General features: G+C 37.0%; 1 protein-coding gene across 1 annotated transcript in view; it reads left to right on the top strand.

The window, feature by feature from the left end:
• PARD3B (par-3 family cell polarity regulator beta) overlaps positions 1–26,699 on the top strand; it is a 943,196-nt gene that overhangs the window by 360,799 nt on the left and 555,698 nt on the right. The window contains exon 3 of the mRNA XM_054585774.1: positions 5,708–5,879. Within this exon, the coding sequence (XP_054441749.1) occupies positions 5,708–5,879 (172 nt within the window). The remainder of the gene's footprint in view (positions 1–5,707; positions 5,880–26,699) is intronic.

Below are 26,699 nucleotides of genomic sequence, written 5' to 3'. Positions count from 1 at the left end.
TAGGATCTCCATTTTAGGTGCATGATGTTGCAGAAGCAGCTTCCCCCAGCGTTGAATAGAAAACGAGGAATTTCTCCCCGTCATTACAAAAGTAAAAACCAATATAACAACCATGACCCTTTGAGCATGGTAGGGGTCATTTATACTCATTTATTTAAAAAGATCAATTTGAATGTTTATTTTAAAAGACACATGAAAAACCTAAGTATCTTATTTTGTTGCTATGTTGGGTTTTAGTATGTTTTTATCTCATTTCACTCATTCCAAGAAATATATGTTGGGTGCCTATTATATCATATCCACTTTTCTAGGCAATGGACATAAGCCAATCATAAAATAGACAAAAATCACCATCTTCTTTGAGCTTTCTTTCTAGTACAGTGGGGAAACAGGCAATAAAATAAGACAAAAAAGAAAAGCTATACCATTGGGAGGATGATGAATGCTATGAAGGAACATAAAAGGAGGAGCGAATATAGGATGTAATAGAAATGCTGCAGTGTGTACGGTGTGGCCAGTGAAAGCCTGGCATTACAGTGAAGATCTGAAGGAGAGAGAACAGGCCATGGGAGTATCTGGTGGAAGCTTCTTTCAGTCAAAGAGAATAGCAAATGCAAAGACACTGAACCAGAGACAAAGATAGCATAGCTAGGTAGTATCCTGAGAACAAGGAAGAGGAGAGGCAGAATAGGACGTCAGAAGTGTAAGTGGGAGCCCGTTACCATATAGACTATTGCAAGGACTTAGCTTTACTCTAAGTGAGACAGGGAGGTAGTACAGGGTTCTCGCTGCAGAAGAAACATGACGTGTCTTATGTTTGAGCAAGATCACAGTGGCTCTCATGCTGAAAATGGACTGAAAAGGAGCATGAGTGGAAAGACGGAGGCCAGTCAGGAAGCTGTCGCCATGATCCATGAGAGAGGCCATGGTGACAGGGGAGAGTGGAGGCAGTGAGAAGTGGTCAAACTCTGGTTATATTTTGAGATTTGTTGACAAATCAGGTGTGGGCATGTGTATGAGAGAGCAATGAAGCAGCTAAGAGGTGGAGGGAAGAGTGATCAAAGATTAATACAAGGATTTTGTCCTGAGCAACTAGAAGGATGGATTGCCTTTAAACAGGATGTAAAAATATGGTGGAAAAAGCTTTTCAGTTTTTCAGTTTTTGACATGTTAGGTTAGGCAGTAGGCCATGTGCGCCTGGAGTTCAGGAAGAGGCTCTGGGTTGGATTTGTCAGCATATGCGTCTGTCTATGCCAGGAGACAAAAGAGATCACCAAACAAATCCAGACATAGTCTCCTTAACAGTTTCAGCAATGAAGAAGAATAAGTACAAGGAAACTTAATGAAGAGCTTAGGGACTTAAAGATATATATAATGGATTAGTACTCGGCCATTAAAAAGAGTGAAATCTTGCCACTTCTGACAACATGGATGGATCTAGAGTGTATTATGCCAAGTGAAATAAGTTAGACAGAGAAAGACAAATAACATATGACTTCACTTATGTGTGGGATCTAAAAAAATAAATGAAAAAAACTCATAGATACAGACAACAATTTGTTGGTTGACAGATGGGAGGGCTGTTGGGAGGGGGATAGGTGCAAAAGGGGTGGGGATTAAGAAGTTCAAATTGCCAATTATAAGAACAGTCACGGGATGTAAAGTACAGCATAGGGATATCGTTAACAATATTGTAAGAACTATGTATAGTGTCAGATGAGTACTACACTTATCTGGATAATTATTTTATAAATTGTATGAATATCTAATCACTACGTTGTACACCTACAAATAATATAATATTGAAAGCCAACTATATTTAAAAAATGACCGAAGGTGGGGGGTGAGAGAGAGAGAGAGAGAGAGAGAGAGAGAGAGAGAGAGAGAATGAGAATGTATTACCTGAAAGGAAAGTTGAAGAAAGTACTTGAAAGAGGAGGCGGTGATCAGCTGTGTCCTACAATGAAGCCAGCGGGGTGGCTTGGACTTCAGTCTGCAGATTGCCTCTGACCTTGACAAGACCTTTGCAGGTGGGTAGAGGGGTGAGAGCTGGACTAGTGTGACCTTGGTAAGAAATGAAGGTAAGAAATGAGGTGCACCTGTAGGGGTGAGTGAGTCCTGAGAAGGTTGTTTGGTTTTTGTTTAGGGTGGGAGGACAAACAGCCTATTTGTAGCCTGAGCTTCCTCTGCGTTTCTGGGGATTAGATACCGAATTACTGATGGAAACCTATGGGAACAGGAGTTTTGATTGGAAGTCCAGGCTGTGTGAACAGATCATTTTGGATCACGGGGCCTTTGGGAAAGGTCAGTGCTGCCCTGGATGACATGAGAATTCTGGCATCAAGGAGAGAAACAGAGACGCCAGAAGAAGATGGGTAGGACAGCAGAAGAGAAAGGATCCACATCAGATACTGCCCATTTGCATGTTGCATAGAGGTGAGATTACTGCTGTCTCGAAGGGGTCGATGAAAAATCTTCCACATGCAACAGAAGTTTAAACCTTAACAAAACAATTTAATAGAATTTCTTCTTCCATGCCCAACTCTTCTCTGTGGGAGAGGTCATTTTGAATGGGTTTAAAGGTGTAGGGGGGCGGCATTTTTGTACCCTGGACCCTGGAAACCAGCATGCCTTCTGATGAGGAACTAGAACAGTGCTTTATGTTAAGTAACATATCTGTATAACACTGTCTGCTGAGAGCTCTGTTATCCAGCAATGCAAGTGTCCTAATGGATCAAGTAATCTAGCTAACAAGCACCTACAACATACAGTTTAAATTATCAGTGTGGAAATAAGTGTATGTCTGTGTGCATTGTAGCAGTGGAGTTGAACACTGGTAGGAGAGTCTTATCAGCCTGCTCCTATGATGCCAGTGACTTTGTTTGGGCACTACAGGTTCAGGAACTGGTTCTTTTCCTTCCAAGAGTAGAGGCTTTATTTCATTCATCCAGCACTTGATCCATACGCACAGTATGGGCTCTGCAGAGATCATTTCTCTCAGTCATGGGATTGGGGGAAAGACTAAGCAACTAATTAATCAAAGAGATTATGAGAGTTGGGGAGCCTTCAGACCTCACTAGCATCATCCTCCAAAAGAGTCATGTATTTCCTGTATCTTCAAAGAGTATACTTCGCATTCTTTAGGGCATAACGTACTCACGGACAACTGCAAATATTCCTCAATGTATCCTCTGTTTTTACAGCTTTCTTTTTGGAAAACGGTTACAGTGTGGTCTGAAACACTGGGTTATAAATTTAAAAAGACTAGATTCTAGTACACATGGTTCTTTAATTGTCACTTTGGGAAACACAATCTCCAAATTACTCTGTTCTCCCATTTCATATATTGATATAACATTGTTACTGCATACTTTATAAACTTGTGTGGATATAGTAGTATGGAAAACAGTAGAGTATCTTAAGAAAAAAATGTTACCTAACAGCCATGGATAATGACTTGTTTTATGAGTTATCAATTTTAAGCGTTTGTATTATATTTTGGATTGGTATTTTATTATTTTCTCTTTGCTCCAATATTTAAGACATACATTAACAGTTAAGGATGTAACAAGAGAGAAAAGTTACGCTTAACTTACATGAAACTATTCATAGTACCAGTATAATAAGCCACTTTGCTTAGTCAATTGGTACATTAAAATAAATCTTACTAATATGAGTTAGAATTCACCAATATGTAAAGTTGAAATTTTAACTGTCACAGAAATAGTGATAAAAATAACACTTCTACCACATTTTAAAAATTGATTTTTCTTTTTCAGATTTAAAGTGTTAAACTCTTCACTTTGGCCAAATTATTACAAAGAGGTAGTTCTGTGGATTATTTTTATACTAGAATAATCTTTCATTATTAATCCATCTAAGTCTTCTCTGAAATCAGTTCATCAGGACTGCCAATTAAAAATAGCAAATGTGTGCGTTCAATTTTAAGAATTAAAAATAATGCCTTGGGAGCAGCATTTGTTTCCTGTGGTGAGAGGATTGTTGGATTTTCCAATTAAACAAGTCTCCATACTGGAAATGAGTAGTCAATTATGAAAATTATATTTGAATAGCCAATTTGCATATCCCTAATTGTATTCATTTCTTTTGAAAGTTTGAACTTGGAATTTATGATGTTTTGATTGGTTACCCCTTTGCTTGTGTCATTAATACTTTTGCTAATAAGGTTCCCTCGTGACCGGGGCTTGGAATGCCTTTCCTAAATACATGTTTGAATCATAGGTAGGCTTGTTTTACTTAATGAGTGAAAACATGTGGAGATTTACTAGCAGTTTTCAAATTTGCACACTCTGCACTTTATTGGGTTGGTAGTCACATCCCTGAGCTGCCCACTGCACTTGCATTTGGACTTACCACATCGATAATGAGAGGCTTTTGAGGTTTTTCAATGGTAGTGCTGTCTGCTGGCCAAAAATGCAGTTCTAGCTGGGGTGCTCTCACTGTTTGTACAGCAGTATTTGCACAGTTAATGGAATATTTTATGATATTTTGCCCTTATTTTATAGAGAGTGACTTGGAAACTGGCAAACATTTTTATATTAATGACATGTGAAATAAAATTTAGATGAAGATGGCAATAATTAGGTTAAAAGTGCTGATGTTTATCCTCAGTCAGATTGTTATTCATTGGATTTAAACCAGTCAAATAATCAGTCATGAAGGAAAAGAACAAAACTAAAGGCATGCATAAATACGGATCATCCGTGTACACAAGATAAACACACATTCTGTGTCAATATACACACTTTATTTATCAATTTATTATGATTGGATCTAAAAGGAAAGATATGATTATGGATTTCATAATGTCTCCTATTCCATTTCTGCATATTGAACTTTTATTTTTCAGAACAAGTCTTAAAAAGAGATACTGAAATTGTTTTAGGCTTAATAGGACTGGGGAGGAGAGGAAGCGGCCATTTCATTCCTTCAAGAGAGAGAACCAAAATTGGTTCTCTATTTCAGGAATCAACAAATAAACCATTAATTTTATCCTGGCCATGGTCCTTTTAGACATAATACTGAAGTAAGAGTTGTGGGTACAGTACTCTCCAATTCCATCCATGCTGTTGTGAAGCGTACGAGTTCTTTCTTTCTGCTGCATTGTATTCCATTGTGTAGATGTACCACAGTTTTTTGATCCACACACTTACTGATGGCATGGAGAACTGGTGAGCATCATGCTAAGTGAAATAAGCCAGCTGGTGAAAGACAAATACCATATGATCTCGCCTGTAAGCAGAACCTAATCAACAAAACAAATAACTGAGTGAAATAGAGTCAGAGGCATTGAAATAAAGAACAAACTGACAGTGACCAGAGGCGGGTGGGAGGGGGACAATGGGGAAAAGAAGGGGAAGGGGGAAAGGACCTTGGACAAAGACAATGGTGCGGGGGCGGGGGGGCGTTGAAAATGGGAGGTGGGCAGTAAGTAGCCCGGGGTAGAGTAATGGGGGGAAAATGGGGACAACTATAATTGAACAACAATAAAAAAAATTTTCTTAAAGAGAGAAAAAAAATAAAGGTTTAAACTAAAAAAAAAAAAAGTTTTGGGTATAGTCACATTCAAGTGTTAAGTTTTCAGAGGCCTTTTTCTTTAAAACCAAATATAAATCTCAGCTAGATGCAGTATCTGGGTGATATGTGTGCCCAATGAAGTAATTAGCGTTGTTGGATTTGTTTGTAGCTGATCGCTGTGTTTGACGAACAAGAACCACTCCACAAGATTGAGAGCCCCGGTGGAAACCCTGCGGGCCGGCAGAGCCCAGACGCTTTTGAGACAGAAGTGGCTGCCCAACTGGCTGCATTTAAACCAATTGGTGGGGAAATTGAAGTAACCCCTTCTGCTCTGAAATTAGGTATGTGTATTTGTTGCGGTATGATTTTCTACCTTGTTGGTATACATCGCCTTGCTATGAGTTGCTCCTGCATTGTGACTGATCTTGTTAGTATCTTTCTTCTAAAAAACAAAAACAAAACCTGGTTTCTTTCTCTGCATTATTTTAAATAGTAGTAGCAGCAGCAGCAGTATTTTGCATAGCTCTTTGCAGCTGTTGAAGCTCAGAGAAGTGGATGCAGTTTTTTCCTTGAATTGCAGGTGAATCTGCATCTGAATTGTGTGCCCTTGATATATCATAGGGGAGGGATAAGAATGTAAGTGATGAGGTTCGTCTACAGCCTAGGAGGATCACTTTTAAAAAAGTCCCTGGAAATGTCATTTGGAGTAAGCGAAGCATGATCAAGGACTCTGGACTAGAAATAAAGGTCACTTTCTGTTTTAACCACCTTCTTTTTCTCCCAAACTACTATACACATCTCAGAGTTTGCGGAAAACATTTTAAAGTTAGTTTCTTAATTCTGTCCTATTGGTTTATTTGAACAAGAGCAACTTACCCAGTAATTTTCCTCAGAATTATTCTTCTATTATATTTGTTTTGAAGGTGCGGGTAGAAGGAAAAAAGAACGTCTTCTCAAGTTTCAGTGAATTTACAACTGTAAAAGAAAAAAAATGTCAGTTTTTGGTGATACCTCTTACAGATAAGTGTAGGTCAGGCTAACAGTATGAAGTTTTTGAAGACTTTAATATTTTGGTACTTAGAACAATTTTTATTCCTGTGGAATGTATGTGTACATTTTGAGACAGCTTTAAGCACCTGTTATAGGTTAATTTCCAAGCTGGAACAGAGGCTTTTTCCACTTTGCTTTTTAAAGCAAAGCATATGCTTAAAATTGTAAAAAGTGTACATGCTACTGGTCTTCCCCATTAGGAACAAAATGGATACTGTCAAGTTTATTTTTACATACCACAATGCTGAATATCGATATTTTGCACTGATTTTCTGAAAAGCATCTGTAGTGCCCCTTTTAAGAGAACCAAGTGGAAATTAATGATCTATAGTTTTCACGATTTTCCTCTATCCTTTGAAAAGCAAGCTAGTGAAGCAGTCTGCTGAACACCGACAGTGGGGGGCTTTGTGGCGGCTTCTGCTCATGAGAAGCGAGGTTTGTGGCTCCAACAGCCTCACAGCCCTGTCATTCATTTGCATAATGGATGCCTTTTTTATCCATTATGCAAATGGCATGGGAGGAAAATTAGGCAATAAGGGAAGACGAAAGGAGAAAATTGCTCTTGCTTGCTTTAATATTCTATTTATAAGCAAGCACTGTGGTCTTCAAAAGGCTGAACCTCTGAGTACCACTGTGTCTGGGAGTTTGTTTTCACCATTCTTTTATGAGCATTCTCAGAGAAACAAAGTTTGTTTTTCTTTAGCTTCTTCATAGTTTCTTTTGTGAACCATCTGAGCAACATAACTATGCAGGAAGAAAAGTAAGCTGAGGTTTCTCTTCTTTGCAAGTGGACTTTCTACTTCTTCAATATTGATTTTTGGTAAGACGGAGACAGAAGATAATATTTATTTATTAAATGGTGACAACAGAACAGGGTCTATGCTCCAGGGCATACATGAAGCGTTCCAAATCCTTTATTCATAACAACTCAGTTAAGCCTCATAATACTTAATTGAGTTCTGTTATTCCCTTCATTTAAGAGATGGGGAGATAGGCACAGAGCAGTTAAGTAACTCATCCAAAATCACAAAACTATTAGGTGACAAGGCCAGAATTTGAACTCTTGCTGGGTCCTGTGTCAGGAACAATTTTGCTGTGTCCCTTTCATGCTCCATTTGTAAATAAAATAAAATAAAATAAAATAAAATCTACAATAAAATAAAATTAAGTAAAATATAAAATATTTGATATTACTTTCCTGGGATTTACTTTGTGAATATGATCAAAACCTGCAAACGCTGAACTCTTTGGCTTCAAGTTTCATTCCCCCTAAGACTGTAGATTAAAGAATGAGATCACATGACCTTCACCATTAGGTGATCAGGGTTGCGTTCCAGTTACTTGGTCTGAAATCATGGTAGCATCTCCACTTCCTCCTTTTTCTTCCCCCCATCTCCACTTTCTTCAGCCTGCATGTCCGTGGCCATTGCAGCGAGCCAGGGCTTTGTCATTAATCAGACTCTTGCACAGGCCTCGAATGACCTCTTTCTGTACAGTGCTGCTTTCTCCAGTCCCTGTGTCTGCCAGAGCTGCCTTTAAATCACAAATCGATTATATAACTCCCCTGCCTAACAGCCTCCAGTGGTTCCCTATTGCATGAAGAACCATGTCCAAACTCATTAGCAAGCTGATACAGAGGGTTCCTCAGAACTATCTGGAGGAATTTGGGCAAGAATGAATGATGACAAAATCATCCCTTATCTACCCTCACGGTTCCATCAGATTGAGTACTTTCCATATCTGGAACTTGAAAAGCAGAGAAAAAAACATATTTATGCAGCTTCTCAGTGAAATTGAGGAAGGGAGCGACACAACCAGCTTTGGTTTCTACGCATTTTGATTGTGGTCTTTTTGTTGCCTTCAGGACACGGTGTGGTGGTAGGCTGGACAAGAGCCATCTCAGGATGGAGGGGTATGCATGGCAGCAGACCCTATTTGTGGCTCCCCCAGAGCTCTGCTGTCTGGCCCACCCCGAGATCCTGTTTACACGAAGGGTGGGAGGGGTGGTTAGAGAAGGGACAGCGTTTGTGTCCCAGGGATTTGTCATAACACTGTGCACATAAAATGCCAAACACGAAGCCCTTAATCTCTGCTCCCCACTCAGCTCTCTGAGGCCATTGGAACTGGTCCTACTTCTCATGGGGCTCATATATATGCCCAGGCTGGTACAGCAGAAACAAAGGCTACTCACTGGTTTTTCTTTCTTGAGACCCCTTCAGGAACATGGGGGACTTAATCTTTATCAGCTCTCAGACTTGTTCCTCTTAGGGAGACACAATTTAACAAATATTAGAAATCAAGACATTTTTCTGATTGGGTCATATTAATCACCAAAACTTTTTTACTGATATCTGAGATTAAAATAAGCTCAAAGTTCACACAAAATAATCATCAACAATACTTTGTTAAAAACCAACAACCTTCTTTACTGGCCCCTCCTATATTTTTTAATCTTCCAAAATGAAATATTTATGCACAGATTATGCATAAAGTTCATATTCACAGGCTTTTCATGATCTGGCTGCTTCCTCTCCGCCCACTATTATTCCTGGCCCCACGTCTGCAGTCACCCTAATATGCAGCCACCATAAACTATTTACTATTCCCCAATTTGCCACTTGTTCTCAAACCTCTGTGCCTTTATAGGTACTATTCCCTTTAGCTGGTTCACCCCTTTGCCTCTCATTTACTTGGTGAACTAAAGCACCTTTAAGCTTAAGCTCAAATATAACATTGTTTTTGATGCTTTGTCCAAATCTTCAAGATAGTACAGTAGATGTACAATACACACACACACACACACACACACACACACATATATATATAATCTTAATTCTTTAGTCAACAATGAAGTGTTAGAAAATGCATTGAAGAAATCTTCTACTAACCCAAAAGAGTTTATCATTTTGTACCCCATAAACTAATGGGGTATATATTTTTAATTTGTAAGAGGAGTTTTAAACCAAGTGAGCAACCACATAATTCCAACTTCATTCATCTAAATTATTTCCTACCATTTATTTTCTAATGGATTTTCTAATGTAATGCTAAATGGCCAAGTCCTGACTCAGCCCTAACTAGCAAATCACTTTAACACTTTAAGATTTTATGTTTCTAATATTGGTTGATGCTTTTTACTCTTTAGCCCAGAGATTGCTCAGTAGCCTATTTAAAAGAAGAAACACAATGGAACAAACACTTTGCTATTTCTTTCAAATAACATAGAATCATATTCACAGGGTCTATTTGCACTTTAAAATTACCTGACTCAGGAATTCTCCAAGTCTTCTTTGTAGAACCATATGGTACTTTCTAACATGTTTTGGGATGTTTCATGAGTCTGGTTACTTAATAAATAACATGTATTGAGCCCTTAAATTCTAGAAGCTATTCTGATTCATTCGTGTTCACTTGCTGTCCAAGCAGGGCTGGGTGTGCTCGCTGGGAGAAAGGTGCGGGAAGGCTGCTGAGCGGGCAGCCAAGCATCCCAGCGCTTTTCCGAGTTCCTACAGCCAAGAGACCGCCTCCACCGAAGAATTGTTAGCATCCTTTAAAACAACTTTTATGAAATGCTTGTGTAGAAAGGGCCAGTTCCATAGATTCTCATAAGTAGCAGTTGTCTCGATGACAGTTGGCGTTACTTTACAAAAGAGCAAGTAAAAGCTTAAACAGTGCATGCTCTAACCTCAGATCACTGGTTTAAAAACTAGAATTGGAACCTACATCTCTTGACTTCTAGTACAGTGATCTTTCAGTTACATGATATTTTTTGGATTAATTATAGATCCAATTATCCATGTTTTTAATATTATGTGATAAAGTAGCACCTCATCTCTTTTGGAATTGAGATACAGTGCATATTAATAAATAGATACTATGAATAGCTGTAAATCAAAAGCTAATAAGGGAATAAAGATTAGAATATGAAGATGGAGAACATTTTTTAAAAAATCCTTTAAGTTTTCTGAAATGAATTTGCTCCTGTTGTGCATACACATGTGTGGGGGTGTGTGTGTGTGTGTGTGTGTGTGTGTGTGTGTGTGTAGGAGGAAAGTGCACCAAAAGCATTATGCTAATGTGATTCCTAGGGATTGTTTTTCTGCATTGTGGATATTGTTTTGTTTTTTTTTTTGACATTTCAAATGTCTGCATATAGGGCCATCTGTAAATAAGGCAGATTAGTGAGGACAATTAATTTTGAAGTTGGGAAGAATCAGTTGTTTAGTCTTTCCCCCAGTAGTTCATGTGCTGCCTTTAAACCTTGCACTCTTCTCCAAAAGGCCTCACAAGGCCCAGGTTTGGCCCAGTCCTCGTCCCTTGAGTAGCAATGATTGGGAGCTGTTCCCAGACCCTGCAGAATTTCCTCTAGCTACGTTCCCAGACAAGCCATTGAACCTATGTCTATCAGGACCAGCTTTTTCCATCCCACCCTTTCTCCCCCCGACCCCACCCCCCCAAAAAGTGCAACACATTTGGCCTTTCATAGAAGTGAATATTCTTATCTAAGACCATCCAGGTGACTTCCTGATGCGTCACTGTCTCCCAGCAGGCCATAGCTCTTCCATCTATAAAATAAACCTTCCTTGCCCCTCTGGGCTATTACTGCCCCAGGGGGGTTGCATTGACGCGGCACTGAATTGAAATCTGACTCCCTGGCCCTGTCCCTTTTGTCCCCATGGCCCCACTTAATTAGGAGTTTTATCTTAGACATGTTGATAATCTGTCTCAGCACTTCTTGACTGAAACTTGCTATTTTGGGTTCAAGCTGCCATGAGAAAATATTTCTTTCGTTGTAATTATTTTAGCAATTTAATTCAAATAGTATGTCAGGATAAAAAGTCCTTTAAACGTGGTTGTTGCTACTCATGTGATCTGTATTACCCAGATATAAAGGCAGCCAGATTCAAGTTTGGAGTTGAAATGGTATTCGCTTTATTCTCCTCTTGTGTGTTAAACTTTGAAGATGAGCTACTTTCTATTTGAAAGTGATTTTTGTTTTTGAGATTTGAAAGCTGGAAGGTACCTCAGATGCTTTATTGTTTTCATGTGTGTTTGTGGTTCATCAAAACTAAAATGGAAATTATGATTATGTGTTTATTATAATTATTTTCAAAACACTGGATTCTTTGCTCTTTATTTTCAGTAGTTCTCAGAAAATATTGTATAGCCATAGATTAGCGTTGGAAACTGTGACTGGTTTCTTCTGATTCTGATAATTTAGGGCATAAGAGAAGCATATGGGAACATTTGTCTGAATTTTTAACGAAACCAAATCCCTTTATGGCACTGATCTTCAGGAAAAAATAAAGAGGGGGGAAGTTTATTCCTTTAATTAGGCTGCAGTATGTAAGTAGCTGCTGTGCCCATAATGTGAGTTTAAGTATTGGCATCTGATCCTAGACAAACACGCTCACACCACACACATAGCAGAACTAAAGCTCAGGGCTGGGCTGGGCTGGGCTTCTGCCGGAGCCTTTGAATTCAAACTACAAAGCACACAAGCATGTGAGGGTTCCTTGTTGCTGGAAGCTCTCTGCTGTGGGCTGTGGAACTCAGAGTTGAAATTACCAGGGAACGAAGGTCATTTGCTTGGATGTATCCATAAGTCATAATTTGGTCATTGAGTTTCATCCTATTTGTTTCCTGTTGTGGCTGATTATTCAAAAGTTAACAGCTAGCTATAGCATAGCTTTTCTTTCTTTTTCTTTTTCTTCCTCAGGAGTCTGGTATATTTTTTTTTCCATGCAGGCTTAGATGAATGATGTTGTAATTAGCTATGGTAACCTTACCAGGCTATCATCAATCAGTCATAGCCATATAGTCAACAAAGTGTGTGCATGCTTTCTGGTATGTTAGTAGCTAAGGCAGAACCGGGGAGGCCACGGCATTACCAACCCGTTTCTGGTACGGTTCTTCTTGGCTATTGCGGTATTGGGTTTTATTTTACTTTGTTTTCAGAGTGGGCAAATGTTGCTTTGGGGGAGCGGTTGGGTTATACATTGAGTATTTTGTTTTAATTTTAATACTCTGGAAAATGGCCTGGGGTAGTTGGTTAAATAAAAGAATAAAGTCAATACCTAAAAACAAGCCACCCCTAACAAATATTAAAAGGCAATTACCACACAGAAATAGTTTGTGTTAGCTAAGTACCAATTTGAGTGATCATTCAAATACGAAATTTTCAATATGCCTCCTCTAAGTAATTACAAATCGATGGTGGATATGTGTATAATTCATAGACGGATAGTCACTTTGTAACATTTTGTAAAAATAAAGTGAGCTTTGCTTGAAAATGTTATTTGAATGTCTTTAAATGAGATATTATTTATTTAATTATAAGATGCTAGGCAAGAAGAATAAAAAATCATCTTAACAGAAGTACATTTTCATTTTTCTTTTTTTCTATCTAGTATGTCTTTGTATTTTAGTCTTAATTCAGTTTTCTTTTCTGCTACCTCCTTCAGTTCTTATTCTGTCCCTTTAATTTTGTATATTTATATCTAATGCCTCCGTGTAGTAGCTGAATTGTTCCTAAGTTTGTTATGCTCTGATAAAAACTATTAAAGGAAATTTGCATTTAGCCATTTACCCTAAAACATAAGGTAGTATATAAAAACCAAGCTTTCATTCTTCTTTTTTTCTAGCCCTGTTTTCTAAGTTGATTGTATGACCTCAAAAAAAAGAACAACCCACAACAAAAACAAAAACCAAAAAGCAGTTGAGTTCTCTGTCTCCCCTTTGGCCTCTCGCCGATGCTGGACCACACTGAGTCCGCATCTGTAGATCCTCTCAGAAACAGGCGGAATGAAAGGTCACCTTCCTACTGCTCACTTGATATTAGACCCCTGGGTTTTCAAGCCTCTTTTGCAGATTACTTTTAATGGTAAGTCCAGTGAGGCCGTGTTTGCAGAGGCCTAGCCCCTGAGTAGTGAAAATATTTTCAGCCATGCTGCCATGTTCAGCTCCTTGTACTTACCTGGGCGACTGACAAAATGATTTGCAGTTTGTGCTTTTAATAAAAGAGACGAAAGAACCCCCACCCCAACCCACACACACCCCATAGTCACTCCTCCTCCCTTTCCCACCCACCATTACACCCCCGCCCCCTTTCTCATAGCCAGTCCCAGCTTCTGTGCTCCTGTCCGGGCGCCTGGGGCAGCCAGACAGGACCAAGCAGAATGGCTCTTCATTTTCTAAATTTAAGTGCTGTTTTGCAGACCCTGCTTTGCAGGGTTTCTCACGTCTATTACAAAATGCTTTCAAATTACTTATCTGTATTAAAACCTTTTTAACGATATGACTCAGGTTTTTATACAGATAAATCTTTGTGGCCATAAAATAGATTACATTTCTCATAAATTTCTAATCACACCTAAACAAATTATTTAAAATAACTGCAGTGATTTTCTTTTGCAGTTTGAAGTTCAAGAATCTTGCTAATAGTTCAATACATGGCAAAGCCTTTTTTACACTAACAACTTAAATACAAGGATTAGCCTTTGGGATTTTTTTTTTTCTGTGTCTGTATGTATGCATGATTTCTTTTTTCTCTCCACCCAGATGAGCAAAGGGAAAAAAAAATCCACTAATTTAATTATTTACAGAAGATCCATCTTAAGGACAAGTCACTCAGAGTTGGACACGCTTTTATGACTGGCTCAGGATTTTCTCATTTGCTTTATCTGATAAAGCCATATGATGAATTATGCCCCAATATGCACACATTTGGTTTTTTCCTTGCTCTATACCCAATTTGAAATTTACTGAGATCTTGATTCAGCTCAATGAAAGTAAGAAATACTGAAACAGCTTGATCTGTTCATTATCACATTCCAAGGTGATAAGGAAAGGTGACAGCCTTTGCTAGCAATTGCCATGAGAAAAGCTATCTCTCTTGTGTTTGCCCTTTTTTAATGTTTACCAGATAAAAGAAGACAACCTCCCAGATATCACCACCGCACCCTGTCAATTTATCATTGAAACAATGCATCCATCACCTGGTACACAGAAAAACCTCCTCACTATGTTTATTCATGGACTTAATGAGAAAAATCTTGATAGCTTTCCGAAAATACAGGTAATTCTTTAAAAATACCAGACAAAAATCTGATTATTCTTCTATATAAATGTAAGACTCTGTTAAACTCCTCAAACTCCTTTACATATGGAAGAAATTTGGGGCTCTGTTTTTTTTTCCCCTGTGTGTAAAATTAAAGTAAAGGAAATTATGTGGTCCATCTTGCTTATTTTCTTTTTGTTTATGTGGAAAACTTGGCTATGATTACTTAATGCTTGAATGTGGACTATGGCATGATCAAGGAAAGTAAGTGAGGGGCTTTTTGCCTTACCACAGCCTATTTATAATCATGACACTTGTATTTGGTGTTTTAAGATAATGTTGACTAAAGAAGCCATTACTTCAGTGTCCGTGTTTCTTAAAATTGTTAGTAAGAATGGCGTTTCCATAGCCTTTTGCACTATTTGTTCTGAAAAATGGCATAGATAAAGGCAAGCTGAATGGCTTTGTTTCATCTGGTTCTGCGTAATTGTTATGATCAATTAAACTCTTCTTGTGTTTTTAAAACAAATAGACTTTCTACCCCAGAGATCTGAAATCACGAGTCAAACTTCTTATTTCACAGTTCAGTAATAATGTCCTTTGACCTCAAGACTTTAGTTTGGTGTTACATTTAACTGACCTTATGGCAGAGTTCAGCATTTGCACAACTATCATTGGCTCTTTTTAGGTGATTGGGTTTACAAATGTAGCTATGGACATCAGTATATCTGATGTCAGTGCTACAGAAGATGGTGGCATGCTTGTCACTGACTTCAGTTAATCAATAATTATTTATTGTTGGCCCAATGGATGAAAAGTATTTATGCTAGGTTACCAGAAGAATATAAAATATCACAAGTCATGAACTCATTTCCAAGCAGCTTGCAATCTAGTTGACTTAAAATAAATTGCTGAGTGAGTCTCTAAACTTAGTTAGGTTTCCATTTTTATAATTTACAGCTGTTCTTACAATGATACATACAATGACAAAACCTTATAGTTGAAAAATATCTTACCTCATAAGTAAATTTAGATGCGCATAAAAGCTTTATGTGGTTCTACTAGTCATGTGCAGTGTCTCTCCATAGCTTGGTTAATTGTTTTTATTTGAGTCTTTGGTTGATGGAGAGGTTCGTGGAAATGATAAAACTTCAAGTCTGTAGACTATCTGTGATTCTACAGTTTCTATGACTCTCTGTTTTGGACAGCGTGAGTTTTGTATCCTATTACGTGACAAGAAATAACTAAATTCCAAGTCTCCCCACTACCACCACCCATGTCCTTTGCTGCCCAAGAGGAGTCTCCAAGGACCTAATGGGCTGATGGGTGAATATGAATATTTATCTATCTGTCCATTTATCTTTTTTCTTCTTTTCCTCAAAGACCTCCAGGCAAATACACTTCTTTAATTATAAGTAGTGAGGTTGGAGACCAGATTTCTACCCTGGCAATTTTAGCAAACACAGTATTCAAAAGAATTAATTGTGCTTTAAAGCAGGAGGTAGATGTAAATGGCCTACTCCTTGCCTCTTTTTCACTGAGTACCGTGTATATTACCGATAAGACCCCCAAGAGTGGTCTTTTCTTCTCTAAATCTATAGGCCATACACTGCAGCCTCATTTACTTACATGATACATAAGGTTTAAGGACATTCTATTTTCAGTCTTTCTGTTTTTCTGGTTCTAAAACACTATGGTTCAGTTGAATGTCCAAAGTATCTAAACAGACTTATCCCGTAAGTGAATTCATCTATATTGTGGGTTGTATGGACAAGGAACATCTTGACCAACTTGAAAAATTTCCTTAGAGAAACCTAGAAAATGAATTTGTTTTTTCTCCTTTTCAGGCCTTCTTTAAAAACTTAGTCAAAAATTAATTTTATGAAAAAGAACTTCGTAGATTAATGTATTTCCCTACTTTTAAAAATAATGCTGATCATTTGTTTGACAGTTGTCATATACTTGATATGTTTATGTTCTATCTTTATAAGGTGAAAAGTTATAGGAGATTAGGCAAAATTCTTGTCTATAATTCATATCTTCTTGAAAATTGGTTCTTTTCTCAGTGCCAAAAATATAACATGAATATATTTGACTTTATTTCTTCTGTAATATCTTAGTTGAGCAATTAGGCAATGCATTGTTTCCAAAAGAAATAAGGGGTAGAGGAGGATATAGATGATATATAACATGTTTACTTTACAATAGTATAGTATAAAATAGTATAATATAAAAAATAGTATAGTATAACAAAGAGCATAAGCCATGGGGTAAGACTGCACAGGTCAAATATGGCTCTGTCCTTCACAAGCTGCATGGTCTTCGGCAAGTGTTTCTGTTTTCTCATCTGTAAAATGGCTTATATTAGTAATGGGCTAATGAAGTTGTGAGCAACAAAAGCATTTATATACATGTAGATATAAAACACTTAGCATAATGCCTGGCATATAATAGGTGGTAAGAAAATACTAGTTACTATTATTATTTTTAACATATTTATTATTGATCATTGAAAAAAATTATAAAAATGAAAATCTCCTTGTGTTTTTTTGGTTTGCAGGCCAGCTCTCAGTCCACTGAACCACACCGTCCATTCTCCTTGTGTTTTTTCTAATTCGTATTTTGATCTGGTCTTTTGTTCTCCCTCTTTTCCATTTTCAACTCTCAACCCATGATACCATATTCTCTCTTTTTCATTATAGAGATTCTTTTAATTTTTCATAATGGAGATCCTGGTCATCATACCCTCGCTTAATTCAAAAAATAAATTTGTTTTTTCTCTCTTCAGGCTTATAAGATAAATGGTAAAACAGTTTATTGAAGCCAAAGCAATTTCCAGGGACATTAATCCAAATAATATTATTGCTGCAAAGTTTTCAAATAATACTTTTGTGCTGGTTTCTAGAGATTTGTAGGAGAGTAATTGCTTTGATTCTTTTTATCTTTACTTAACTTGAGTATTTACTTTCATGTCCTCACCCTGATTCAGCATATTGTTTATAAAAATTTTCTTTTACAATTGATAAGTGCATTCTGTTCATGTTTGACAATACTTTGCACAAGGGAATAACAATTTATTTTTAATGTTCTTCCACTCACCCAACTGACCTAGATTTCTGTATCAGTCAGGGTGGCAACAGGAAACAGATGGCGTGCTCAGAGGTGTAATTGAAGAGAATTTTGAAATGGGAGTATTTATGAAAGTGAGGCACTCATGTTTTAAAAAGATTGGAGAGCTCTTTTCAGCCTAGACCTGAACAGGACAAGGCCAGGAAATTCTTACAAACCTGGTGAGAGCTGCAGATGCAGATGTGGGAGAAAGGTCCTTAGAGGATCAGAACCTGTGACCTAATGTTGTCCAGTGCTTCCACTTTCAAAGGTGGACCTGGCAGAGAGGGAGCCCAGGGGGGGATAAACATCCTAATATCTACATTCTAATATCCCTCTCTTCCTAACCGCTGATCTCCTGCTGCTTTCTCATGACCAAACCCCACAGCAGCCAGAAGGAAACTGGCCTGTGTGATGCACTGAGTTACTGAGTGGGAGTCGGCCTCCTGGGGGCCAGAGCTGGGCTTATAATACTGGGGTGTGGCTCTAGATAGCAACATGGAGATGGGCCACCACCAACACCTAGCCTGTGTGTCTCTGGGGTGACTTTGTATTTTTAATAAGGTGTTGGTAGAGATCAATAATGCTTTAACATTAGCAAACAGTTGATTATATATTTGGCATGGAACCTACCTATTGAAACTAGAAATCATTAAAATAAACTTTTTGTCCAGGGTATTTCCAGTTCAGTGCAATAGTTGCCACTCTTTTTATTGACACATAGCATAAGTGATATTTTTATATATACACACAATATAATCAAATATAGTACCCACCTTTCTGTAATATTACCATTTTGCTGACTATAATTCCACCACCTTTATAACTTAATAAAGACATCAACTTCCAGTTTACAAAAAGTGCATTGAATATGTTCTTTTTGTCTCTCCCTTCCCAAGCTTTAATGGAAATGGCAGTTAGTAAAAATAAAATGGGGGGTTGGATGAATAAAAAACACTGGAAATGGGGAGAGAAGAAAATGAGAGTGAATAGAAATCAGATTAACAGATGACTCAGACTTTATGCTACCCTAAAGAAAGACTTTTTTCCTTTTGTCATTGAGGGATGGCTTTAGGTGAATTGCCTGCCTGTTTCATGTGCCTGTTTATTGAAGTGAGACATGTCACTGAACATGCTTTATCATGTCACCCACCTAATTCAGAGGAAAAGTTGTTCAGAAAAGACCAATATATTGACAACAAAAACTGAAGTTAATTGTTACGTTTAAGCAACTGTGTTTTTTATTCAGATAAACAAATGCACAACTACCATTCACCAGACGTTTAAGGGAACAATAACTCCAAATGATTTCGGGGGGAGGCGGGTATAAGGGGACTAAATGGTAATGGGAAAAAAATACAATAAAGATTAAATTTTTTAAAAAAAGCTAAGAAAAACATAATGCTAGGATAGAACTGACAAGACAGCCTTGGAGAAGAACAAATAAAGCTGGAGGAGCTACCTTACCAGATACCAAGACTTATAAAGTTACAGTAATTGATTCAGTGTGATTTTGGCACAAGGACAGATGAATAGCATAGAAGAAAAATTTCCAGCAACAGACCCTCACAGTTTTATGTCAGATTAGATACTGCTCTTCAGTGGAGAAAGGATTATGTTGGGTCAATTCAATATTTATAAAGAAAAAAAAAACCCAATCCCTACCTCAGACCTTATATAAAAATGAATGCTATGTAAATTATAGATCTAAATATTAATGGTGAGAAAAAAATTTTGGAAGATAGCAAATTGGAATATGTACATACATTTGGAGTTAAGCTTATTTTTAAAACAGGACATAAAAAGTGCTAATTATAGTAAAAACTGTGGTAAGTTGGATTATATTAAATAAAGAATTTCTGCCCATTAAAAGATAACCTTAAAAGAATGAAAAAGGAAAGCTGTAGACTCTGAGAAGACATTTGTAATACATATATCTGATAAAGGACCATCCCCTGTTCATGTACAGATCTCTCAGAAATCACAAGAGAAAAAGAGACAACTAAATATAACAATAGAAAGAAACTCTAACAAGGCACTCAATAAAATAGATGTTAAGTTCACCAGTAAATATATCAAGGTGTTGAACTTCATTAATCTTCACAGAAAGGCATAGTAAATTCACATTGCAAATTTGACAACAAAATAGATAATGTAGCCTTGGTTTATAACAAAATATGAACTAAATGTTCATGAGTACATACCAAGATAAAAAATGACATTGAATAAATAAATAAAGGCAGTGATGGTTGTGCAGAAGAACAAATCTTTCTTACAAGAGTTCCAAATAATACACTGTTGTTCCTTTCTCCTTGAGTGTGGGCTGGACTTGGGGACTCACTTCCAAAGAACAGGATATGCAAAAAGAAAAGTATACGTGTACAATGTTGAAACCTGGCCAACACTACCTGAACTAACTGTCAAGATTACTATGGCAAGGGAGAAGTGAGCTAATGTCATGTCCCCTGATATGATGTCATGAGCAGAGCAGTTCACCTCAGTGGTGTTCTATCCCAAAATTCATAACCCCAGGTTAATCTTAAGAAAAACATTAGATAAACCCAAATTGACTCTACAAAATGCCTGGCCAGTCCTCTTCACAACTGCCTAGATCATCAACAACAAGGAAAGACTAACATACTGTCTCAGGCCGGAGGAATCTTGATGACCAAATAAAATGTGGTGTCTTACATACTGTTTACATAAACTTATATACTACTGAGAGGAGACAATAAATTTGATAAATTAGTTATTTATATAGTATATTGGAAAGTCCTAAGAGTTTTGGGGAGAACGCTGAAGTAAAAAATAAGGAAAAAGGGATTGTCTGCTGGTGAGACCATCAGTACAGTGTTAAACAGAGTGGCATTTACACAAAAACTTGCAAGAGGTCAGGGAGTAAAAGTAGCACAGATTGATTAGAGGAGAGAGGGAGTTGTACATGAAGAAAATTCCTTATCCTTCATAGCAAGCAATTAATGTTACTTGAAGTTGGAAAAATAAAAAATTATATTACTAGCAATTAGCCACCAAAAGAGTCAAAAATAGAAACGTTATAAAAGCGTAAGTACTGGCCATTTGAGGCTGATAATAAAAGAGAAAGAATTTTATTTTTTGCTCTATTTCTTTCTTCATGGTTTGAATTATTAAAATGGTAGAATTTATATTTAAAATAACATTTTAAATGGGGTGATATAGGCAAGGAATGTGAGGGATGCTATCAGAGGACCTTAAAACCACTCTAATTATATTTTTGAAAAGTAAACAATTTACAAAACTTAGTACTTATTGTTGATAAGGAATTGCTTGTGACCCCCTCATCAGCTCCTTGGAACTGCTCACCCCCTTTTCTCCAACCTGCAGAGCAAGCTGGAAGGCTCTGGAATGAGGGTGACCATGGCCAGCTCTGAGCACAGCTGCGAAGTTGCCCCAAATCCACCCAAGTTAAGCGTCCCTGTCCAGGGACTCGGCTACATGCCTCAGCCGCAACCCAAACTGGGTTCCTGTACCTATAAGACTTGTCTTTTTGTTTGTTTGCTTTTTATGTGGGAGAATTTGAAATTGTATATGTCTAAAATGATATCTGATATAATTATCTAAATCTAGAATAACTAAAAATACTTCGCCTAAGGAATACAAAGGATTGGGGCACTTTTTTTCTTGTTTTGCTTGGATTATCTGGGTTATTGCCTTCATTTTCCAGCTGATTTAGTGTAAGGAGATGCAGCTTAAGTATTTTCCAAGAGGCTGTTCCTTGAGTTTTCACAGCACAACGACTCAGAGCTGAAATGGTTGATACTGAGAAGTGCTGGAGGGGCAATAAGCATTTGGTTGTCCAATTGGGTGTTGAATCTGATGACTTTGAGGCATTGTATACAAATGTCCTTATTTTGTAGTTTCATTCTGAAATATATGGGTGTTATTAATATTGAGTGAATATATTTGCTATGTCTGTAATGTGTGCATTTGGGACTGAAATTTACAGTTTCACACTGAGGCTTTGGGAGAAAATGCAACCAAAACATGCATGTGTGCCTATATGTTGTACAGATAGAAGGGAAAAGGAGAGTGAGTAAGAAGAGAGTTGTCATTAAAGAAAATAAAAACAGAAGAAAGGCAACATCTGATATTATTGAATTTAACTAGTGAATATAGTTGGTAATTTAGAGGAGAAAATCCATTATGTATAGGGAAAATATTCAGGTGTTTTATTACCTGTAAAGCTATCTAAATAAAAATTGTTTAAAAATTTTTGAGATATGAGAGAATATTCATTGTACATAATTTAATGGCCAAATTAGCAAAAGAATTAATGAAATACATTTCTTTTTTTAAAGAACTTGACTTGCATAGTTTGACAAATATTAATATATCATTGTTAAAATGTATTAATACTAGTCAAGATTTCTTAATCTTCTCATTAGTCAGTTGAGAATATTAAAACAATTTTCACATATGTTTAGACGTTTAAGTGCTGCTACTTTATCATTGAAATAGTTGGAGTTTTATGTTGAGAGAGGGAATGGAATTAAAATTGGGTAACACTCAAGGGAAGATTTGGCAAAATGATTTCAAGGAGCTTCAAATTTAGATTAGTCATAGTCAGGACCCCTAGGAAGACTGGAAGTTCCCTTTCTGTATTTAATATGAATAACATTAATATTAAAGATAAATGTGTGTAACAGATAAGCCAAAAACTGATGCTACTGGATATGTGAGTTGTCAGGTTTTCTGGGAAGTGTTTAATTCAGTAGCTGGAAATGGAGTGGGACTGGTATTTGGAGGAGGGCATTTCTCCTCTTTGGGGATTCAGATGTGGTTAGAAAGATAAGGGTCATTTCTGCATTACAGGTATGAGGTTATAATCCCCTTTCCTCCCACTTACACACTTTAGATACGGGTTTAGTGCTGCAGATGCATAAACTGACAGACATATAAAAACTGAACTTAAGTCTGGCAGAAGCAGTGTAAGGGAAGCATGGACTAATTGTTGAGGGGAAGAATTGCTTCCCCCTTTGCTTCCCCCACCCCACCCCAGAGCATCATAATTCACCATTGTCCAAGCCAGCAATCCTGTGCAGCTCCAATACCAACATAGCCCTCACTACCACATCTGGCACATCTAATTATGGTTGCAGATTTTACCCCAAAATTAGCAGTAATATTGTATGCTACAAGATTAAGAATTCTCTGGCTTAGCCTCCCTCCCTCTCCTCTCCCTTTCTCCTTTTTCTCTTTATATCAAGCTTTCCTTACCTTTTCTTTCCATCTTTTCCCCCATCCTTCTTCATTTCCCCTTCTTTCTTTTCCTCCCTTTCATAATTTCAATTGTCCAAAAAGCTCATGTAGCAAAATCAGTTAACTCCTAATGTTCATCTTTCTGATGAATGGTTATCTATGTGAACTTGGATAGCAAGACCAAATGCTTAAGCAGTTGAGTGGACACTGTTGATATCAAAAGAGAGAATCTCTTGTATTGGAAGGAAAGGTTTCCTACTTGATTAATTGAAACAGAATTGTTAAGTCATTGAACTCAGAAAACATGCACAATTCCTAAGATTTTGCAGAAAAACAAAGAGGAGGAACTTTCCCAGCGTTTGCACTGTTGCCATGCCTCACAGACATGAAGGTGGCTGCTTTGACTAAAATGGACAGAGGTTTTGCTGAAGCTGAACTGAGTATCTACCACCGTATCTTACATCTTTCTTGTGCCAATGTAGTTAAAAGTAAAAAGCCACTGAAGGAAGTAGAGACAAATGATGCAGCCCTGGGTACCAAGCTGACTGCATTTGGAGGGGGGCCTGGAAAGAATCTGGGAGGGGCACAGGTAGTAAAGGATGTCAGGAGGGGAAGCAGCCAGATTGTACTAGAAAGGGGCAAAAGTCGGGCCTTGGGCTAGAAACCGTCATGGATGTGACAGATTTGTTGCATCTTTTGAGGACTTTGATAGTGTCCTCTGATGGCAAATCAAATGCTACTGGATTCCTTTATTTCACTAAACCCTGTCAAGTGCTGTTGCTGACTGAAAGGAAATCTCAGAGGCTGGAGGTATGGAAGTCAGCAAAAGTACACAGGGAATAATGGTTTCAAAATAAGCGTCTGAATCATTGTTCTTTAAAACATGTCTGTGGAACTCTGAAGTGTTATGGATAGCACAAACCAGCACTAAACTGGGATTTCTTTTAGCATTGGCAATTGTTAATTTATAATAATCATCACTTTTCTAGTATAAATCGTGAAAACCTTTCTTTGCGCTCTTAAATTTAGTTTTGTAATGCATCAAACTAAATGTGAAGACTAGTATGACAACCCCTCAAATGGCAACATTCCTTTTTTTGTGGCTATTTCTGAGTAAAAGGAAATCATCCAGCAATTAGAATACTTGTACTTTAAGCAAGGTTTTATCTCCAAAGTATGTAATTAGTATTAGTGTATATTCTTATTAATATTCTGAAGTGATTTTTAGATTTCGTAACTAAGGATTGTTCAAAGTTTCTCAGTCTGTTCTATGGAGTTTAAAAAATCTCTTGGGCAAACATCCCTAATATGATATCAACCAGAAGAATAATTGTCATTGTAATGACCTTTTCAGTGGATGATTTGACAGACACTTGATGGACAGCATTCTGCCATGTCTCCGCCAACCTTTTACTTCCTGCCATAAAATGCAGCAGCAACTCAACTGATAAGATTCTCAACAGTCATTTGTTGCATATCTCCCTCAGTGCAGTTCCTCAAAATGTGAACGCTCTCTCTCTTTTCAAGGTATTTTTTTATTACCTGGAGGAAATGTGTCCTTTGGGGAGGAATGCTGAAACAATAGTACAGGTGCTGAATCAAATTTTCCAGGTGGGTAAGGGACTCTGTTGTTAAGGTTGCTAAACAGTACTGGCTTGGTGTATGAAATAGCACTCCAGTGCCCTATTGTAAGAGTTAACACAACCACCAAAGGTGCCTTTCCTTACAAGAGAATAGCTTTGACTTTGAGGAAAATACGGACTATGAAGTACCCAGTTGAAATATCCAAAAAGAAACAAATAAAAGCACTTACTAGTAAAATGAAGGCAATTAATTTACAAATAAATGTGTTTTTAAAATGTAGCCCTGGGGTGACATGAAAATTCAAAAGACTATTTTCTCTAGGAATAAAATCATTTTGGAAGATGCATTTTCTTCCATTCTGAGAGTATCAACAGAATGGAAGGCTTGTTGATTGATAAAATATGTATTTCATCAGGAATATATCCTATAGTATTACCTATATCTAAGAAAAGTTTTTCCATAGATTTCCACACAAATTATAACGGTGGTACACATTTGTTCATGCATTTGTCTCCTCCTTTTTCTAGAAGTTATGCTGCATGAACTCTGAGACAGTATATATTTTGTACACTGTCGTATCCTTAATCCCTGGAACAATGCCTTGTGTGTAAGTAAGTCAGTAAATATTCACTGAATGAATGCGTGAACAAATTGAATAAACAAATTGAATTCTAAATATATATTTAATCTTTTATTTTAAGGATTTTTTTTTAATGTCCCAAGACTGAGGCCTTTTCATTGTCTTTTCAGATTGGGACTCTTAATCCTATTTTGCTCCTTTTCATTCAACAAGAATGTTAAACATGTGCCAGAAAAAGTTAGAAACATTATCTATGATCCCATACATGGGGGTGGTTTCATTCTATTAGCTAGTTTCTGGGGAGTTTTTGGATTTTTCTCTGTGTTAATTCAGCTGACAAGCAGAATCCAAAAGTGACATTTAAAATGGAAGAAAACTGTCACTATTTGCAGATGACATGATACTGCATATAGAAAACCCTAAAGATTCCACACAAAAAAATGTACTAGAACTGATGAATAAATTCAGTGAAATAGCAGGATGCAAAACAAATATCCAGAAATCAGTTGCATTTTTATACACCAATGAACTATTGGGAAAGGAAACTAAGAAAACAATCCCATTCATAATGGCTTCAAAAAGAATAAAATGCCTAAAATAAATTTAACCAAGGATGTAAAAGAATATACTTGGAAAATTAAAGACACTAAAGAAAGAAATTTTAAAAAGATATAAGTAAGTGGAAGCATATATCTTGTTCATGGATTGGAAGAATTAACATCATTAAAATGTCCATACTACCCAAAGCAATCTATAGAGTCAGTGTAATTCCTATTGAGATCCCAATGGTATATTTCACAGACGTAGACCTAGATCAAATATTCCAAAAATTTATATGGAGCCACAAATACCCCAAATAGCAACAGTGATCTTGAGAAAGAAGAACAAAGTTGGAGGAATCATGCTACCTAATATCAAAGTATGGTATAAAGCCATAGTAATCAAAACAGCCTGGTACTAGCATAAAAACAGACATGTAGATCAATGGAACAGAATAGAGAGCCCAGAAATAAAACCAAACTTTAATAGTAAATTAACATTTGACAAAGGAGCCAAACACATACAATGGGGTAAGGATAATCTATTTAATAAGTGATTTTGGAAAAATTGGACAGATACATGTTAAAAAAATGAAATTAGACCCCTTTCCTACACCATACAAAACAATGAACTCAAAATGAAATAAAGACTTAAATATTAAACTCGAAAACTTACAAATCCTAAAAGAAAACATATATAATAAAATCTTATATTTCTCATAATAACATTTTTCTGCCATAGCTCTTTGAGCAAGGAAAACAAAAGAAAAAATAAACAAATGGGACTATATCAAAACTAAAAAGTTTTTCCACAGCAAAGGAAACCATCAATAAAATGACAAGACAACTCACTGAATTGGAGAACATATTTGCCAGGGATACACCTGATAAGGGGTTAATATCCAAAATATATACAGAATTTATAAAATTCAACACCCAAAAAACAAACAATCCAACTAAAAATGGGCAAGGGACCTGAATAGACACTTCTCAAAGAGGACAT

Source organism: Pteronotus mesoamericanus, unplaced genomic scaffold, assembly GCF_021234165.1.
Source record: "Pteronotus mesoamericanus isolate MK-2021 breed Mesoamerican mustached bat unplaced genomic scaffold, CSHL_Meso_final contig_90, whole genome shotgun sequence".
In the NCBI taxonomy this organism is placed as follows: Eukaryota; Metazoa; Chordata; class Mammalia; order Chiroptera; family Mormoopidae; genus Pteronotus; species Pteronotus mesoamericanus.
Note: the sequence above shows the minus strand (reverse complement) of the source record. Positions and strands in the feature narration are given on the sequence as shown.